Raw genomic sequence first — 20,992 nt, 5'->3', positions numbered from 1 at the left:
GAGGTTTGAAAATGCAACCTGGATTGTTTAAACAAATCCTAAAAACGTTTTTTTTTTTTTTTCTATTACTGTACATATCATAACACAGCAATACACATTTCTCAATTTCAAGAAGCATTTATCTTTTCATAAGATATATATGTGATATGGTGTATAGAGCTTATTCATACTGTGGAGAATGTCAAAACAGAACACAATAACACATAAGTTAATCATAAACATACTACCAGTTTAAAATGCATGCCCCCATCCCCCCATTCAAAGTGTCTCATTTCCCATCCATCCATCCATCCATCCATCCAATGACAGCGTTCAATAAACCTACTTATTACATGGTATATAATATCACCATGTCTATCCCTGACATAAACAGTGTTGTAACGATATGCTAGGAGATCTCCCGTTTGTTATTGTTGCCTGGTAACGGTTGCTACTGGTACGCCATGCAGAGAGTGGGGTTCAGCACACACGGGGGGGGGGGGGGGGGGGCTGGATGTCAATGACAATGATGACGCGGGAGGAGGGGGGCATAGTAATAATATCATTATTAAGAAGAAGAAGAAGAACCAGAACCATGTGGCGGAGGCCAGCTCTGCCCAGGTCTAGCTGATGGCCAGGCTGTCTGTCTGGGGTGCAGTCTCTGGTGTCTCCCCCTGCTGGGGGGAGGTGGTCATTTCAGGGGTAGCCTCCTCGGGGGTGGGAGGGTCATCTGTGCTGGTGGAGGTGTGAACCTGAGTTGGGGGGACACGGCAGAACGCTGACATCATGGAGCTGGGCCCGGCCTCCGAGTCATCGTCCGGGTGAGAGGTCACAGAGAGGTGCAGAGCGCCGGGGGTCAGTCTGACGGGGCAGAAGGCCGTGCCGGTAGGGATGAAGTTGACCTTGTTCTTGTCGGGGCAGGAGAAGAGAGGGACAGATGCTGACTGCCTAGAGCTGGACAGACCAAGAGGACAAGACACTTTAACTCTTCATAACATCGACAGTAACCAGGACTTCAAACATTAACCTAGTTGTGGTTAAAAGTATAGAAAAAAAACAAACAAAAAAAAAACTGCAAAATTCTTGAGTAGGTTGAGATAACGTAACTATGGTTGCCAGTTACGACCAGCAGCTGGTTTGGCTGGATGCTGATAACAGTAGGGAATAATGTAGATGAGTGCTTGATGTCTTGCTTTACTTGCTACTGAGGTGACAAATGAAGATGGGCGTGTCATATACGGTTGCTGTAATTAGGCGTGACCATGTATGGCCGCTGGGGCAGATTTCAGGTGTATCACCTGCATTACAGTGGGCTTTCATGAGTCACGTGTGTGTGTGTGTGACCCCTGACATCAACAGACCGGGTCTCACCTTTAGCATTTCCCCGAAGCACTACAACAATTACTGGAGCTCAATATATTCTATGTGGTGCATTTTACCACAACGTTGTTTAATTTCCATATTTTCAAAGTGAATCCTCTAAAATATCATAATTTAGTTTATGTTTCCAACATAGCCAACAAAACACCCAGTGTGTTAAAAAGTTAGCAAAAAGATAGCATTCTTTAATTTGCATCATCAAATGACACTTTTCACTTTGACCCTGCTCTTCTTTGCCAGTAATTCCCATTCACAGAAACACGGTAGCTGACTTCACCCCTCCCTTTTCTCAGTCAGCATCTTTCTTTGACTAACTACATTGTTGCCAATTTTTATAACATGGCCAACGTTAGCTGAAGAGAATAATGCCATCGTCAGCATTTACCATGTTGAGACATTTACTTTGGATGGCACAGTTGTTTCCTACAGCACATTTATTTACCTGCTTTAGCAATGTCCCCATATTTCCAAGCCTTTTTAGTGAAATTTAGACTAAAGCGTTTATTTTTTGTTTTCGAAATCTGTCTTCCAGGTCAAATGGGTATATTAGCTTCTTATCGGTTTACATTATAAATAAATACCATTGGTGTAGACAGGTATTTCAGCTAGGAGCTGCCGTCCCTAATTCCACTGATCACAGCGAGTGCGGTGAGGTTGTTTTCCTTGCATCATTCATCAGTCATGATTAGCTGCCATGGCTAACATTAGCAACAGGCCTTCCCTTGACAGCACAGTACTCATTATATGGTGGTAAAGGACACAGCTGGCATGCTCCCATCTCCATTGAGTAACACAGTATATTGAAGGTAAACAATAACTGGACCAATAATACAATTCATTACTCGCATAGCACTGTATGGGTCCAGGCAGGGGAGAAAAATGGCTCCATGTTACCGCCAGAGACGCCGTTAAGCTGTCTCCGGTTTGGGACAACTTGTGTTGGTCACTTGCACTGGCTTATCAATGCCTGGCTTATCAATGCAGTAATGTTAGTTATTAGACTCTCAGCTAATAAATCAATCAGTGATCCAAGTGGTTCAATGTCCAAAACCCTTTCTCACTCGACTGCTGATGTAGCCGAGTGATGACGCATGGGAATGTGAGCTAGTTTTGGACTTCCTACACAAGACAAACATCTCAATAAAACAGCTAAAATTGGACTTGCAAGCCACACAGAAAGAGAGGCGACCGAAAAGGAGCCAAACATCAGAGAAAACTAACACTTTTTTCTTAAATAGCAAGCAAGGCATGGGGGATAAAGTAAGTACTATTGTCCCAAATGGCCACCAGGCATCGTTGTGCGGTTACAGAGTTAGCTATCAGTCACCTAAAACTGTACACCACAACAGAATGACGTATCTTGTGAGTTGTAACTTCATTTCGGCATGGCCAGTCATAGCATAGACTAGCATATTATACACGCGACAGATCAAAGAGCCCGCGACCGCTAAGGCGGCGAGGCCGAACCAGGAAGTGGTCTCGCCGTCCTTTTTCCGAGCTAGCCCAAAGGTGCTCACCTCATTTCCTCAAACACCTTGATCTTCTCACATCCCTCTGGGGGCTCCCTCTTGAACATGTAGCTGTTGTTGGGTTTAGGAGACGACGCAAACTTCGGCAGCGGTGAGCTACTGCCACTGTCTGTGGACAGGGAGACGCAGAGACACCCGGGTCAGGAGAAAATGGGGACGATGATGCCTCACGGGCACCGAGGCAAAAGCCAGAGCCACATCCAGCCCCCCCCCCTCCCCCCGGCACAGATACGGACAGCTAGCTAAACCAAACCTGGGGGCGGGACGACTTACCTTTGTCCCGGTCATACAGCAGGTCATCCGTGGAGTAGGGGCTCCCGCCTTGCGAGCCTGACTCTGGGGGGCAGGCTGGGGAGGGGCAGGGGGACAGGCTGGAGCAGCTGGAGGAGCGGCCGGGCACGGAGGGCGTCTGCGTGTCCACGCTACGGGTGCTGCTGCTACGCTGCTGTGGGGGGAAGGGGGCCCTCCGCCCGTCCGGCACTTCCAACGCCTGAGAGGGCGGGGCGGGGGGGGTCCGGAGGGCGGAGGAAGGGAGACCCGGCGCGTGTAGAGAAAAGAGACGTTTTTCAGTTACAACCTGAAGTAATAGGGACTGCCACTGACGCCACACATCCAGGGCGGGGCGGGGGGCGGGGGGGGGGGGGGTCTGAGAGGACAGGATGTGTGTACTTCTGATCGTCAGCCCCCACTAAACACACCAGCCCGACTGAAGTCACCGTTAACCAACATAACTTTCTGTGTCAGCACATCTCCCACACCTTGAGCTCCTCCTTCTCTCCATTGTTGTCTCTGATGAAGACCTTCTCCAGCTCGTGGTTGATGCCCTCCATGCTGCTGGGCACTCTGGAGATGGAGGGCTTGGGCACTGTCATGGACATCTGGGATGATTTAGACATGCAGGGCCACTGGAACACATAAAGAGATAGACTTGTTACAACACCATGGTTAGGGGGAGGCACGGTGGCCTGGTGGTTTGGGCACCTGGTGGTTTGGGCAATTTAAATTGACTTGTAGTCTCCTCTTACTCGCGTTAGACACTATCAGTAATATCCACCCAGCTAATGCTGTTCCAGTCTCGTACTGTAATGGAAGAAACTATTTAAATGTCAGTCTTGCAAGATTCAATAGTGGACCTTTAACTAAATAAAGATTAGGAGACCTGGAGTGCTTCAACCGGTGCAGCCAGATTCCATTGTGCAGTTGATAAAGGGTTTCTAAAAAAATTCCACAGCCACAAAGACAAAAAAGGCTATATTGTAGAAATCAATGATAACTCAAGGGATCTGAGTAGAAGGGTGGGGTCAATCTAAGAGTTCCCTTGGAGGGAGGAGACTTCCTTCCTTCGCACAACAGTAAACACAATTGTTTACTGGCATTCCTTCCAGACTTACAACAGGAAATGACGAACCCTTCGCGAGAGAGTTGTAGTTCTATTACACATCGACGAGCAGTGGGAAGTCTGGGGCACCGCACTCACGGCAGGTACTCGCCTGTGCTTGGATGAGCGTGTTGGTAATGGGGTTGTGGCTGAGGACGGCGTTGGGTCCCTGGAAAGGAGACAGGCTGTCTTTGTCCCTCTGAGATTGACCCTGTTGCCTGCCTCTGAGCTGGTGCCGGAGCTTGGCTATCTGCGGAGGACGGAGAAGGAGAGGAAGGAGGGAAACAGGGAGTAGATAAGGCAGCGGAGTGGAGAACAGACGAGGAAATTACAGAAAACTAGACATGGGGAGAAAGAGAGAAGGGAATAGTAACACTTTGACGGATGTACTTCTTTATCTCATGTTGCCTGGTTCAAATCATGTTTTTGACGTTACTCAAAATGTCCTCAAGGGGTCAGCGTAGTACATGGGAAAAGCCACCGGACATGGCTACAGTGATGAATGCGTCAGATGTACAGCTTCATCTGTGTAGTCCCAAAATAATGTACATATACAGCAGATGGTGTGAAAGAAAAGCAAAGGACAGGCTTGTCATTCATCTAACAGCTCAAGGAAGAATCCAGAGAAACCTAACGAGCACATCAATTTGACTCAGTCAATTTGAGTATGCAAACATCTTAAAAGCCAAAGGCTACATGATTTACAGTAGATCATATATTGCAATTTGCATGGTGTGTTAAAACTTTTCGAAGGCCCACCGACAACGCTATGCAGTTCATCTATCTAACAGAAGATATGATTGAGTACTGCATTCCTCTCTTCTCTGACCAATAAGGACTAAGGAATGGACTCATGTCCGGTGTGGCTTTATATCTTAACTCAGATCTTTATGTCTTCAGAATTTTGCATACATATTAGCCCACAAAGATAAGAACATTGCAGACAAGTGGGGGGCTCATACATCAGATAGAAGTGCAGTACAGTTCCTGGCACAGACCAAAAGATCACAGACAAAGTGAGAGACCAAGTGTGACCAAGAGTTTACCAGTGACTCTTTACATTCTTCCTGCCACTGGAAAACTCTTGGTCACTAACTTTAAGCTGAGGGGCGGACCGCACACACTTTCCTTAGGGACTATTCTACAGTAACTGTTAATGTCTTTCCTTAGGGACTATTCTACAGTAACTGTTGTCTTTCCTAAATGACTATTCTACAGTAACTGCTTTTCTCTTACCAAAACAACAACAACAAGTACTTATGTCTCTCCTAAAGGGCTATTCTAAAGTAACTGCTAACATCTTTCCTAAATGGCTATTCTACAGTAACTGCTTGTCTTTCCTAAATTACTATTCTACAGTAACTGTTAATGTCTTTCCTAAAGGGCTATTCTACAATAACTGCTAATGTCTTTCCTAAAGGGCTATTCTACAGTAACTGCTTGTGTCTTCCCTAAAGGATTACGCTACAGTAACTGTTTACGTCTTTCCTAAAAGACTATTCTATATTAACTGCTTGTCTTTCTTAAATGACAATTTTTTGGCCAATGGCCTTGGTTCCCTGACTAAAAGGCACTGTCATAAGACAGATTGGCCCTGCCCCTAAAATCAAAAAATGACCTCCCAGGTGAGGGGTCACTATGAAACGATACATATCAGGCATGTTTAGGTCTAGAAAACCAATCTGACTGATTGTTACATTCTAGAGGGACTGACTAATAAGACCTGGCAGGCTCTCCTGTCATTGTTTTTGGCTATTCAATTTTTAAATACAGAAGTATCATACATTTCAACACAACAGATCTTCCTTGCAACACAGTGTCTACCTCAATTCTTGCTCCACTGTGTACAGCATCTCAGCACCAACCAGGACAGGCTTAAACATGTTGTCTTCCCTGTGCCTTTACACAAACCCTCCTTCAACTGGCCTCCACACACGAGTCACTGTAGGCTTGGTCGTTTCAGGATTTTACAATGGCAACAAAACAAAGCTAGGTCACCTCATACACCAGCAGCACGCTTATTTTCACGACGCATTTACACAAAACTGTCCTTCGACTGGTTCACCAAGTTATTGTAATATAGCAACACCCAAACAGGCAGTCCTGCTGAACGGACAAGCTGATTTCATCCACTTCCTACAGCCATCAAGCTCATGGTGCATCCAGCGGTTGGTCAGCTTTTTAGATCCCCAACACGGAACGACAGAGAAAGCCTGCACCGCTTCAAACTACCGCATCTTGCTACGTTGCCCGATTCAGCAAAAACATTTCCTGAATTACTCAAAATCTTAAACACACACACACTGAAAACTCACTCAAAAGTGCACACTGAAAACACACCAAAAAAAAATAATCACACATACCAAAAACTCAGTCAAAATCACACACATTGAAAACTCACTCCAAATCACACACTCGTAATCCTCGCATGTCTGTACATTTCCCATCGATTCACTGACATGTTCGTGCTTCAGTGCTGGTTTGTGGACTCTGAACGCGAGCGGCTGAAGTGAAAATGTAGTAGCACAGCTACTACAAATAGCAGATAACTAACCGAGGAAATATTTGGAGTCAAACCCGACAGAATATGGTGGTCGTAAAACCAGGCAGCAGGGAAGGGGCATGAATGCGTTTGTTGTTCGCCATGCACATGCACATGCAAACATCCACTCAGCAAGGTGAAAGGAGTTGTAAGGCATTAATGTGTGTGTATCTGTGGTGTGTGTGTTTGTGCGTGTGTGTATGTGTGCATGCGTGGCACGCACGTGGGAATGTGTCAGTTGAAAGACATTAAGCTGCGCTGGGGCAGCGCATAGCGCAGGTTTGAAAGTAGAGCGTGTGCATCCAAAACCTCCACGCTAATGAGGACACAGAAACCGTTTAAGAGAGAGGAAGTGTTTGTAATAATTAGGTCTATGAGATTAGGATTACTGTGGATTACAGTGGTTTAACAATCCCGGGATCTCTCATGGGCAATGTGGAGGTTACCTAGCCCCACCAACCACCACAACGACGACGCCCAGCCAAATGGGACTTCAACTTAAAGACCTATTTTTCCTCAGACATTTTATGCTTTATTTTACAGGAGCACAGGTGGAAAGGAGAGAGCACCGAGCCGGAATCGAACCCCTGCTGCAGCAACACATGAGCATCGGCATCATCAGCGTAGACCACGGAACCATGCGTAGGACACGCCCTGGACCTCAGCTTTACACATTCACCCTGCAGCCCCACTACTCTCAGTAGAGAATATGCCTGAGTAGAGCAATCTCAACTTGACTCCGCCTCTAAACTAGGGAGTGAGAGATAAAGCAGGGAGAGAGAAAGAGACAGAGAAAGCCCTGTCTGGCTGTCCTTCCTGCCAATAAATTGCATGCTGGGTTATGGGCTGGCAGTTGGTTGCTGGGGGGGAAGTGACCGGTTAGTTAGTGGGGAGACAGATAGTGTTATCGACCTTCTGCCGGCTGGTGGCTGTACGGCATCAGGGTGGAGCTGAGACAGAATGATAAGACAGCGCTCCGCCACTGACATCCAACAGACAAGCCCCGAGCTTGAGGAAGTCTGAGGTCATACAGGAAGTTATATATAGAAGAATGACGCCAGTATTGCCCGTGCACAGCATGCAACAAGACCGCACACTGCGTCGCTGGTAAGGAGGTCGGCCTTCCAAGTTCCAAGTTCTGTCAGAGAAACAACCTCCGTTGGGATAGAGATATGAGACTGGGCTCCTGAGAGCCGGGTTGGGATTTCGGCACGCGCGTCTGCGCGGTGTGTATGCAAGCGCGTGTGAGCGTGTACCTCTTTGAGCTGGTCGGCGCTGCCCCAAGACGCCGAGCGCTGGTGTGTGGCCTTCTTCTCTCCTGCTTCTTCACTCCAACATCCGGGAGTCTGTGAACCACAAGAAAGCCAAAGACAGGGTCATGGTCAAACAGGATACGCAGAGGGAACATTCCATGGCATTATCTACCTTGTTCTCGTTAGTGTTATCTCCATCAACATGTAACGAGGCCTCAACTAGTTAGGAGTGATCCTGTGTGTGACTGGGCACAATAGATGGCTGGGCGAGGCCTCAACTAGAAACGGAGTGACAAACAAGTCATTACGTAAACCTCAGAAGGCCTCGCCTTGTCCCCTGGTTACCCCTGGTCCGACCTGTTCCTGTAGCAGAGGGAAGGGGTTGAAAGACAGGAGGGGAAGACAAGCGTAAGAGAGAGGAGACGGGCTCTCTCAGCCAGTCAGGCATCAGACAGGGATAAATAGGGTCTGTGTTCTGATCAGGAACAGCCCTGTGTCTCTCTAATTTCAAGAGGTCAGAGGGGGGCAGGAGAAAATGAGGAGAGAGAATATACCGTGCACTTTAAGAAGACAGAAGAGTGGGTGTATGTGGTAAAACGTGTCCCTCCATTCACATGTGGAGATTTCAAAGGTTGTCTCTGTAGCAAGGTCGGTAGCATTGCCAGAGACACAGAAAGAAGACTTGGAGCATAGGCTATTTTCCTCTCTACAAAGACAACACACACACACACACACACACACACACACACACACACACACACACACAGAGAGCATCTCCTTTCCTCTAACATGTGTGACTGCATACCGATCCCTGATTGGTCCACCTGCACTGCATGTGTTCTGTCAATGAACAAACACTCTGAAGGGAAATTCCAGGTTTTCCGTTGGTTAGGGTTCGGCTGTTTGGCATATGAATAGTGGCCTTATGCCATGAGCCAAGGATAACCCTTGATCTGAGGGCGACAACCAGAGCAGTTCCATTCTGCACGTGTGGATGTGGCAGGTTTCTCCATGCATGAGACACAGGGCTGAAATAAAGGGATGGGTGTGGAACGGACAGGCTTATTCGTACGGTAAAGTGTATGACTGGTGCTTTTGGAAGATCTAGCAGCATGACGTTTGCCAGACTGAGGAGGTCATTTGGCTCTTGTTGCCCTGGTTGTTGGGCCCTGGTTGTTGAGCAGTAAAAACAGGATGTAAAGGGACATTATGGGATGTCCTCTCTGACTGACAATGCGCTCACTTAGACTCGTTCCAGCACTATAGACAGAAGAAAAGGCCAAATCGAACCATTCACCGGCCAGTCTGTCCGTTTGAAAGGTTATCAGGCCCAGGCAAGTTAAACCCAGGTCAGCAGCACCAGTGTACAGTACACACCCTGGCCTGTGCTATCAGTAATGTCACACAGAGACCGGCCCGGTTCTTGGTCTTGACAGTATCTTAGTGTTGTGCATTGGCCTGTCGGACCTGGGAGCATTGTGTGACTGTTCCCATTCACTGCACCAAACAGGGCAAGCTAGAGGAGGAAGGAGGAGGAGAACATTCCAGGTCACCGGCCCAGAGAATTACCGAGGGGGAGGAGAGGAATAGCGAGGGAGGAGAGGGGGAGAGGAAAGAGGAGAAGGAGGAGCAGGGCAAAGAGAACAGAGGCAGGGGTGATGGGAAACGTGGCTCTGTACAAACATTTGACTTCAGCTGACAACTAGAATCTGCTATGACACACTATCTGTGCTGCTGTGACACCCGGGTCACCAGAAAACAGACCTGGATGGTCTGCCTAGAGTAAGAGAGGCCCACAGAACTGTGGCCAGTAAACATTGTAGTGACGGGCACAAACTGGCCGTACTGTAGAAGAGGAAAACAACGGCTCACTGATCTCTGTGGCGGCAGGTAAATCAATGACTCTGTGCACATACCGAACTGCCACCAGAAAGAACTTACTTCCCACATGTAACTCAGCCACTTCTCCCTAGCAGTTCCTGCACTCCGCCTCAGCGGGCCAGCTCATCCCGGGCCACCGTCCATGCACTGTCTTCCGACTGGAATATCTGCAGGTGTCGCTCTTTGAATGGAATGTCACATGCATTCGTCCCGATGGGGGGGGGGGGCACCGACCACATTCATCTCAGTAAGGGGAACCAGACAAAACGTGACACATGCAGGGGTAGAGTAGAGTAAAGGACAGGGGGACAGGAAGTGACGAGGCACCGACCATTTGACTTTCATGCACATAGGGTCCCATCCATTCATCTCAGTTGGTGGTGGTGGTGGGGGGGCAGATAGAAGGTGACACAGTGCCAATAGGGGGACAGGAAGTGAGGGGGCACCGACCTGGGTGGATTTGTCGTTCATGCACGAAGGGTAGTTGACGTGGTGGTCGCGAGGCCACTGGCCGGTGAGATACGGGCCGGTGATGGTGCCCAGGGACGACGTCCGTCGGATGGCCCCAGAGTTGGACACCTGTTGCTGGGGCCTGGACCGCTCTACTGGAGAGTGAAGGAGAGGGCCAGGGAGGGAGGGAGGGAGAGGATGGAGACAGGTTTTACTTGAGGAGCCAGGGAGGTATAATGTCAGATACTGTACATTAACTATTGTGTTTCTAACTGATTAACTACCAGTAAGAGTATGAGGCATGTCCACCCTTACTTTGGGAAGCACAAGGCCTTTCCAAAGCCCTTACAATCAGTTCTAGAGGCCATTTTGAGAGAATGGGACTGGACCTTGACTTGGTTAAGTCAGGAAAGGCCCTGCCCTCCCGCTGAGGCAAGACTACACCTGATAACACTGCATCAACACCACAGGGCTCCCTGGGACCTGATAACACCGCCCCAACACCACAGGGCTCCCTGGGAACTGATAACACCGCCCCAACACCACAGGGCTCCCTGGGACCTGATAACACCGCCCGAACAGTACAGCGCTCACTGGGACCTGATAACACCGCCTGAACAGTAAAGGGCTCACTGGGACCTGATAACACCGCCTCAACACCACAGGGCTCACTAGGAACGGATAACACCGCCTCAACACCACTGGGCTCCCTGGGACCTGATAACACCGCCCCTAAACCACAGGGCTCCCTGGGACCTGATAACACTGCCTGAACAGTACAGGGCGCACTGGGACCTGATAACACCGCCTGAACAGTACAGGGCTCCCTGGGACCTGATAAAACCGCCTGAACACCACAGGGCTCCCTGGGACCTGATAACACCGCCTCAACACCACAGGGCTCACTAGGAACGGATAACACCGCCTCAACACCACTGGGCTCAATGGGACCTGATAACACCGCCCCAACACCACAGGGCTCAATGGGACCTGATAACACCGCCCGAACAGTACAGCGCTCACTGGGACCTGATAACACCGCCTGAACAGTACAGGGCTCCCTGGGACCTGATAACACCGCATGAACAGTACATGGCTCCCTGGGACCTGATAACACCGCCTCAACACCACAGGGCTCCCTGGGACCTGATAACACCGCCTCAACACCACAGGGCTCCCTGGGACCTGATAACACCGCCTCAACACCACAGGGCTCCCTGGGACCTGATAACACCGCCTCAACACCACAGGGCTCCCTGGGACCTGATAACACCGCCTCAACACCACAGGGCTCCCTGGGACCTGATAACACCGCCTCAACACCACAGGGCTCCCTGGGACCTGATAACACCCGCCTCAACACCACAGGGCTCCCTGGGACCTGATAACACCGCCTCAACACCACAGGGCTCCCTGGGACCTGATTACACCGCCTCAACACCACAGGGATCACTGGGACCTGATAACACTGCCTCAACACCACAGGGCTCCTTGGGACCTGAGCATCTGGGTCAAGGGCTGTGTGTTTGTTTTAGCAACACTCTAGTGTGTGTTTGTGTGTGTCTGTGTGCGTGTATGTACGATAGAAACAATGCTATTTACTGTACATGCTGGGGCCAAGCCCAGTCCAGACTGTCTTACACATGCACGCACGAACACACAAACATACACACACATACACAAGTTTGTATGGCTATCCTCATGGGGACCAGAAAATAGAAACTGCATGCAATTTTGCCCTAATCTTAACCCTAAAGCTCAATAAAGTAACATTTATGCCAAATCTTTACCTAGATGTAATGCTTGACCTTAACCCTAAACTTAACCAACAACGCCTGGACCTTAAAGAAACCCCATTTAATTTTAGGTTTGGCCCTAAACCTAAACCCTGAGCTGGAAATTGACTTTTGCCTCATGAATCCCAATGAGTAAAACATTTTCTGGTTCTACTATACTCATGGGGACATTTGGTCCCCATGAGTATAGTTAGACCTAAAACACTGGACACTGACAAATCCACTGGATTCCAGGAACACAGGACAAATGCTGAGGGAACTAATAATGCGGTCTTAGCTGGGATCTGCCACGCTACATCAAGCTGCGGTAGCTGAGGTTAGCAGAGGACTAAAGAAGACACAGGGAATTACACTGAGGCCACACAAAGTTGATTTACCGTTAAACAGACGTAAAATGTAGGTGAGCAAATGTATTACAAACGGTAAAGATGCTCCCAAAAGGTGTTTTGACTTTTGGCGTGATTATTTTGGAACCACAGCTTGAGTGCTGGTCAAGGTATCAGCCACCGTTAGCCAACCACTTTTTGAGCGTGGCTTTGATAACAATTAGCCTATTTTGACTCTAAACCGGCCAAATGATCATAGTAAATTCTCTCTAGCTTTTGAATTGTGTGTGGTAGAAACATAGGTTTTGGACTGTTGTTCTTCTGATGCAAGCCTGGAATATATTTAACTTTATATAATCTGTTGTGTAATGGGTGAAGACACATTTGAACACTTGCATTTATTGCATGTCATAGGGTTGATATAAATATTAACACCTAAAACACATCTCAAACACACTGGTCTTTTCATTTAGTCTGTGTTAATTAATACACTATTAATACCATAGCATGTTTCACACTGTGGGCCTCTGATCGGAGTTAGCCTTTAACAACATATTTAATCACTATCTGTCTAAGCAGTTGAGCCTGAGACTATGTATGTTTTCTACTAAGCCTTTTCTCTGGTTATGCTTGTAAATGGTTAGCCTTTGACTGAGCTGCAAATGGTTCAAATGTTCCTCCATATCCGGCAGGATTTCCTGGGACCTAGAACCACAACATTGGGTCCAGTGGTCAGGCATAGCCCTTTTAGACTACCACATTAGATGTCAGCATCTTGACACACCATTTTTTCGCCCTAGAGCAGATGGACAAGGGGAGAGAGATAGAGAAAGAGAGGAGCTGGGCTCTGCCAGTAGCTCTCATGGAAAAACCCAATGACACCATCAAAGCACAGTGTTGTGTCTGTGTGTGTTTAGTGTGTAGAGTGTGTGTATGTTCAGTGTGTAGAGTGTGTGTGTGTTCAGTGTGTAGAGTGTGTGTGTGTGTGTATGTTCAGTATGTAGAGTGTGTGTGTGTGTGTGTGTGTGTGTGTGTGTATGTTCAGTATGTAGAGTGTGTGTGTGTGTGTGTGTATGTTCAGTATGTAGAGTGTGTGTGTGTGTGTGTGTATGTTCAGTATGTAGAGTGTGTGTGTGTGTGTGTGTATGTTCAGTATGTAGAGTGTGTGTGTGTATGTTCAGTATGTAGAGTGTGTGTGTGTATGTTCAGTATGTAGAGTGTGTGTGTGTGTATGTTCAGTATGTAGAGTGTGTGTGTGTGTGTGTATGTTCAGTATGTAGAGTGTGTGTGTGTATGTTCAGTATGTAGAGTGTGTGTGTGTATGTTCAGTATGTAGAGTGTGTGTGTGTATGTTCAGTATGTAGAGTGTGTGTGTGTGTGTGTATGGGCCGTGTGTCTGTGTGTACAAACATGCCTTGCATGTACCTCATGCATCTACTCGCAGGTTAAGTGGGCATTCAATGACTGACAAACTGCATCCACAACCTAAGCGACATTGTCACCAAAGCTAAGCTTGACCTTTTCCAGACCTTTTCCACAAGCCACCAAACACAGGCGGAAAAGCTACCTAGAAAGTGCACGTTACATTAGGCCTAGAGAGTTGGAAACTTGTCCCACATCCAGGGCACTGCAAAACCCTGCCTGTATTCTCTCATAGTTGGCAATACAAACAGCATTAATGTCAACATAAGGGAATAAGGGGGGAAAAACATGAGCTTGATTATATGCGCCGTTGCACGAAACCCCATTGTACAAAGGAAACAGAAATAAGTATAAGCCTCTGGATATGCAAATGCTCAAATTAGATTGTGCAATGTCTTCTACAAGGCCAGTAGTGTGACACACTGTGACACGAAACCTAAGATAAACCAGTATAAGCAGTCAGATTAGAAAGACCAAAACATACAAGCTGAACTCTTCAGGAGGCCATATTGAAATGAGGTCCGGCAGGTTTCATAAGGTTCCCGAGGAAAAGTGGAAAATGTGATGAGGGGAAGAGGGCCAACATAGTGCCACCTGACAACGAGCTGCTCTCACCATGGCAACAAGGACAAATGCCGTTCTGGTGCCAGGCTAGGGCCAACCAGGCAGTCAGACTTGAAGGAAGAGTTATTAAATAGAGGCCCCAAAATAACAATTACAAAATAAAATAAATTATGGAATTGGCCTACTATAAATTAGTCAAAGAAATACAGCCACAAGACAGTTACAAAGACACAATACTGTTCTGACTTGACTGACATCCTAAATTATCACACGTTTCTGAAGGGTGTCAGTCCAGACAAGAATTATCTAATTCTTTAGCCTTAAGTGTAACAAACACCCATTAGTAACACCCCAGCCATTCTATCGCCTTTGGCAAGCACATACTGTATTTGCATTGTGCAACCATGCAGTTAATGAGGCATGGAGCAACTACATATGTATCAGTATAACCTAGATTATTTAGTTTAATATGACGGCAATTACTGGGTGCAACCGTGGGAAAGAAATGGTGTTCACACGGACCATAACTGAGGGAAAGGGTGTTCACAGATCACAACAGAGAGAAATTAATGGTGTTAACAGATAACAACAGAGAAAGGAATGGTGTTGACAAACTTCACAGATCACAACAGTGAATAAGGAATGAAGTTCACACAGATCACAACAGAGAGAGAGGAATGAAGTTCACACAGATCACAACAGAGAGAGAGGAATGAAGTTCACACAGATCACAACAGAGAGAGAGGAATGAAGTTCACACAGATCACAACAGAGAGAGAGGAATGAAGTTCACACAGATCACAACAGAGAGAGAGGAATGAAGTTCACACAGATCACAACAGAGAGAGAGGAATGAAGTTCACACAGATCACAACAGAGAGAGAGGAATGAAGTTCACACAGATCACAACAGAGTGAAAGGAAGTGTTCACGGATCAAAACGGAGAGAAAAGAATTGTGTTCACACAGATCGCAAAAGAGAAAAAGGAAGTGTTCACAGATCACAACAGAGAGAAAAGAATGGTATTCATAGATCACAAGAGAGAGGAGGGAATGGTGTTCATGCAGATCATAACAGAAAAGATGTCACACATCAATCCAGGACAACGTTTGAGGAAACAGGCATGCAGCACATCACACCAGCCCAACGCCATGTGACAGAAACAACACACAATAACCAAAGGTGTCACATCGTTATCAAGATACGACCTCAAGCACTCCAGCATAATGAAATATCTCACACCCACTACACCCACAATGGCACTACATCACCGTGGTAACTCTGCTCATCCGAAAATGTTCAGTGAAGCCCACCCATTAAAATGACAAGCCCACCCATTAAAATGACTAGCCTACCCATTAAAATGACTAGCCTACCCATTAAAATGACTAGCCCACCCATTAAAATGACTGCCAAGCCAAAGTGCAGATACCAACCTGGTGTAAGATGCACAATGAAATGCAAGGCAACCAGTAAAAGCAGCTCGGCTGCTATTTTGGAAACTTTTCTTGCAGTCACTTCCTAGGAAGCCAATTCATCCATTGTTGTCCCGTAAAAGAAGAAAGTACGAAAGATCCAACACATTCCCACGTTGGACTGGTGCCACTGAGCGTGCTTGCTTTCCAGCTATCTGAATGGATTTTCGCAAGACAAAGGACAGCCCTGCCAGCAGTGGGAAGGAATATGTTGTGTGGTGGAAATAACAGTTGAAACAGCCTAGCGTTGGGTCCGGTCCCAGGTACAAGCATTTCTACCCAAGCTACTTTAGCCTTTATGAAGCTAAAGGTTTGCAATGTATACAAGTTGTGTATCAAGTTGGTGGAGCATACTTACAAAGTTGGGGTTGTGGGTTCGAGTCCCACGGGGGTCAGCACGAGAACATATCAAGGTCTGAAATAATGTGTTGATTATTTAAGAAATATCACTTCCCTCCAAGCACTGTTGGAAGGTTCGTTCACAGCAGAGGCTGTTATTAAAGACTAATTATAGTTGTGAGATGAATAATTTTAATAACTAAAGACTATACTTTAATAACTAGTCTAATATATGCAGAAAAATACACATTTGTATGTGTGATCACTGTACGAACTGACAGCTGTGGTTTTGCCAGTGGTTGAATGCACAGCATTCCATCAGGATTTGCAATCTCTCTAACTGCACAAATAACTCATTCAACTCTCTTACTATTTAAGGGCAGCATTGACCCATATTTGAGTCTGGAAGAGAAACAGGTTGTGTTCTCTGTTTCGCAATGACGATACCATGTGCCTAATCAGTCATAATCCGTCTCTCACCTCAAATGCTGGTGATTCAGCAGGCTCTTATGAGGACTATCACTAGCAGAACAGGCTAATATTAATGCCTAATATACTGTTGTGTTACTTTAATGCCAAGCCAATTACAGAAAGCTGCCTTGCCTCATTTTATAACTACAACATCGTAGTGGACTAGCTAAATAACTGATTTAATAGAGTTTATAATTTGTCAAAAGGAAAGTATACTAGAATAGGTAGAAACAGACAAATCAGCATAGTCACTGTCCCCTTGTTCATAACTGACATAATTCGCACAGGGGGCTGTGATAAAAATGTGAAACTGAGAACCAAAATACCTTTTACTTGGCTTTTTCATACAGTCCTTATACTCTAGGCCTAATCTGTCTCCATGAAATCAGAATGATAAAAAGTACATATTAGTTATTTAGCAGGTGTTCTAATTTAGGCCATACATTACTTTTAATACTCATTCCAGGCGTTGATGCCAGAGTAACGCTTTCTAAATGACTCTCAGTCTGTAGTCTTCCTCTATAAGCCTGCTATACAAGCTATGACGACACAATTTTACTGCTTTACTACTTCTCGTCTCATGAATCCCCCTGACGTTTTCGGTTTTAATGAAACAATGTAGTAATTCTACACACGCACACCCACAAGAACGTTCCTGGTATACAATATGACTACTACTGTTTACTGATAATAATCCTTCCCTCAGCATTTATGTTTCACCATGACTAGAGGTCTCACCTTCCAACGTTCCTCGGCACATTTTTGTCTTGGCATTGGCCTTGTAGCTTAACTTCCTGTGGGTTTTCTCTCTCTTCTCTTTTCATTTTTACATGACTAGTGTCGTTTCTGTGCTTTTTAAGAGGCTTTTCTGGATTTTCTACTTAGCAACACTGAACGGTGTATTGTTGAGGAGGAGAAGGCTGTAAGCAAGGACTCAGCAGTGTGTTTTACACCTGTTGTATTCTGTCAACTGACAAACAAACCCTGACTTGCATCTTTGACCTAGAATTTGAGCAGGAAAGAAATGCACGGCCTGACTCGTGATAGACCTGTTTATGTATTAACACTTATTTACACACAGACTTGTGAGTAAGTTTCATAACCAACATATCCAGGGCCCAAGGGCCCACTCCAATGTCAGTGTAAGAGTAGTAGTGATGAGCATGTAATCCCAACATTGTTTCAATATCATTAAGGACCTGTTGCATATTTTAAAACAATGTCTGTGTATTGAAATGCTGTATGTTGATTTAATTATACTAGTATTATTATAATCTTAACAGTCCAGTATAAACAAAAATTCCCCACAACCAAGAATCCTATTTTATTTGTTTATTAACAGGGACTAACATTAAAACCATCCACCCACCAAATCCAGGTAGACTTTGGCAGTAGACTGTTTATTTATCCAGGCAGGCTGGTGGGTCCTCCCACAGGGCTCAATACAGTGCAAGTGTTTCACTTGCTTTTTTTGGTACATGGGAGGTCAGAAACGAAGAAGCCTCTGCTTTCAAACAAGAATATCAAGACACGACTGACACTGCTAAACAACACCTGGGTAAAGACCAAAACCACAGAAGCAATGTGCGCCGGACAGATGAGCCAAAAGTGGTGTTGTTTAGCCACAATGTCAGATGCCATTGTGGGTGAAAACAAAACACTGCCCTCGAAAAAGACCTCATGCAAACCACAAAGCATAAAGGTGTTGGTGGCATTATGGTTTGGGGCTGCTTTTCTTAATATAATTAATCAAATGTCTATTTGCTGACAACCACAAATCCTAAAGCATGTTATTTTTAAAGTCCATGACCATTTTGGCTGAAGGCAGCATCTCAGACATATATTTGGATGCAAGGTCCTGGGGTGCTTCAACAGTGTATGAAGTAATATTTTAAGTAATTCTAAAACTAGCAGTCAACCACTGCAGGGTATTGTGTGTGCACTCCTGCTCTTTGTTAGTGTAACAGTTTTAATTCCCACACATTCCGACTGCCCCATACTGGTCTCGAAGCGGTGGTCTCCGAACCCAACGGTTAACCCTAAAGCAGAAACACCACAGCTTTTCAAAAGACACCACCCTGAAAGAAACAACTACATACCTCAAGGTCTCAGAGCAAGTGATATCAACAATTGAAAAAGATACCAGCGTTCACTGCTCTTTTACAGAGTTCTGGATATGATCGATCAGGGTCTCAACATTTCTTCAAATTCACAGCCAATTAACAATTAATTAAACAGTCAGGATTAATCCAGAAAAGGTGACAATGTGTCAATGTTCCATTTGTAATTCAGTATTATGGGAGAATTGATTAGGGGTTTGAATACTTTTACAAAGCATGTTATATTATGTGGCTGGATATGAAGTGTGGTTAAGGGTCAAGTCTTTCTAGGGGTCTGGGCCCTGGGATTCCATTGTCAAAGCAGTACTACTAGCACTACTACCAGCAGATAGTAATACTAGCCATGCATACCCATGCTGCACTGGGATTTCCCATTTAGAGAGGGTGCACAGAGATTATATAAAGAGCTTGTTGTGGACTGGTAGCCAGCGAAATGCATTGAAATGCCCCATTTCTACCAATTCTTGATTCAAAGAAGAGTGTTCAGGGAAAGAATAACATTAAACACAAGGATTTATATTTCTGTAATATCCCACCTTGATTAATCTATTTACTTACCTGTCAAATAGAGTAAATTGCACGCTCCTGTAAGGGATGAATTAAAACTGCTGCTATAAAAATAAAATTACTAGAGCTGAGCTCTCATATTTTCAATCGCATTATCTTGTTTATGTCTCGAGATGCGTTTGCTTTTGCTAGGCCCCAGGTTTGCTTCCGTGCGACCTTCCCAAGTCAACGACGCAATTATTTCCATTATTCGCGTGGGTAATATCAGAGATGAATCTCAGAGATACCTAGCTAAATTGAAGACAGGTCACACTAACTGCTGTGTTTTAATGTGGCCTTTGATGAGGTTGCCATTCATCCGTGCTCGGTATATTTAACCCAACGAATCGTACCGAATCTGCATCATGACCATACCACCCCCCCTCCCCGAAACACACATATACACAAAGCTAAATAAACAACATGATATGCACATAAAATGTTCATATTTTGTCAATATGATTTTCTTATTTTTAAAGCATCCACTCGATGCCAATAACCCATTTGAACGTTTAGCACAACGCGGCCGTGATCATTCATACGAGTCATAGCATAGCGTACGCAATAAATGAAAGCTGTTTCATGGTTTATCAATGGTCTCTTATTTGCTACATCTGACTTGGCTTATAAACCCACTGATACAATGTTGGAACAAGAAATGTCGGGAAAAATAATAGCATATTAGCATTCAGCTAGTGATGCTGATCCGTCTAGAAGAGACCCCCGAACTGACCCAATTAGCTTACTAGACATAGCAACATGCTAGCCTATCGTTGGATACAAAAATAAATAATGGACAAGCGGCAACTGTACCTTTGAAAACAGGAGAGTTTGGACACCTCTCCGGTGAGCTTTTGCTGTCCTGTGGCGAGCGTCTCTGCCTTGCGACCAGCCTAGCCTCCACCGAGCCGTTTCCACCCGGGTTCGTGAATATGAGCTGTGTCGGGCTGGCAGGACTGTTGCAGCGGGACGTTGATGTCGGTCCTGTGTTGCTCGCTACAGAGGAGGGACGGGTTGGGCTGTGCTGACTTCCACGCAAGAGCTGGTAAGGCACGGTGGCACGAATAGGCTGTAACCGGATCGTAGCGCTGTTGTTGCCGTTACTGCAGCCGGCTGGAGAGATTGTTGGGGAGCCCCCGCTGCGCTTGACCCGCTGTTGGGTTAAATTGGTTGCTGAGGAGGCTGCTGACATGATCGATGATGTTCCACTTGACAAACTTATACAAACTTTGCAAAGTGACGACGTAAATAAGCCTCAAATTCACCTAAAGTAATTTCTTTGGTTTTCTCAAATACATATAACTTGAGATGATAAATGCAAGTCAAATTATCCAACAAGCTACTAAAAGTCCAGTTGAGTACTAGCAGGTTAGCTGAACAGTTAGCTTAGCCTGTTACATTTTCGCACTTCTGCTACTTCAAGTGGTCTAACCAGTTATGCATGCTAAAACTCAACACTAACAACACTGATATAGAAAGCACCAATGTTACTTATGAATGCCTTATAACTAAACTATTTTACATGCCTGTATTCTCTCTAC

The 20,992-nt window shown here is 45.8% G+C and overlaps 1 protein-coding gene across 2 annotated transcripts; it reads right to left on the bottom strand.

Moving 5' to 3' along the window:
* Window positions 1-478: 478 nt before the first annotated feature.
* Window positions 479-20,982, bottom strand: glcci1a (glucocorticoid induced 1a). 2 transcript variants are annotated; one of them, XM_010873178.5, is made up of 8 exons: window positions 20,265-20,982; window positions 10,393-10,547; window positions 8,065-8,154; window positions 4,379-4,516; window positions 3,647-3,793; window positions 3,162-3,378; window positions 2,877-2,997; window positions 479-933 (listed from the first exon to the last, which is right to left on the bottom strand). In XM_010873178.5, the coding sequence occupies exons 1-8, from the start codon at window positions 20,641-20,643 to the stop codon at window positions 603-605; spliced, it is 1,578 nt and encodes a 525-aa protein (XP_010871480.1). In that variant the 5' UTR covers window positions 20,644-20,982; the 3' UTR covers window positions 479-602. The 2 variants fall into 2 exon arrangements, with proteins under 2 accessions (XP_010871480.1, XP_010871481.1); XM_010873179.5 differs by having other exon boundaries at window positions 10,393-10,544.
* Between the last annotated feature and the right edge of the window lie 10 nt (window positions 20,983-20,992).

This window comes from Esox lucius, chromosome 10 (assembly GCF_011004845.1).
Source record: "Esox lucius isolate fEsoLuc1 chromosome 10, fEsoLuc1.pri, whole genome shotgun sequence".
NCBI classification, from domain to species: Eukaryota; Metazoa; Chordata; class Actinopteri; order Esociformes; family Esocidae; genus Esox; species Esox lucius.
Note: the sequence above shows the minus strand (reverse complement) of the source record. Positions and strands in the feature narration are given on the sequence as shown.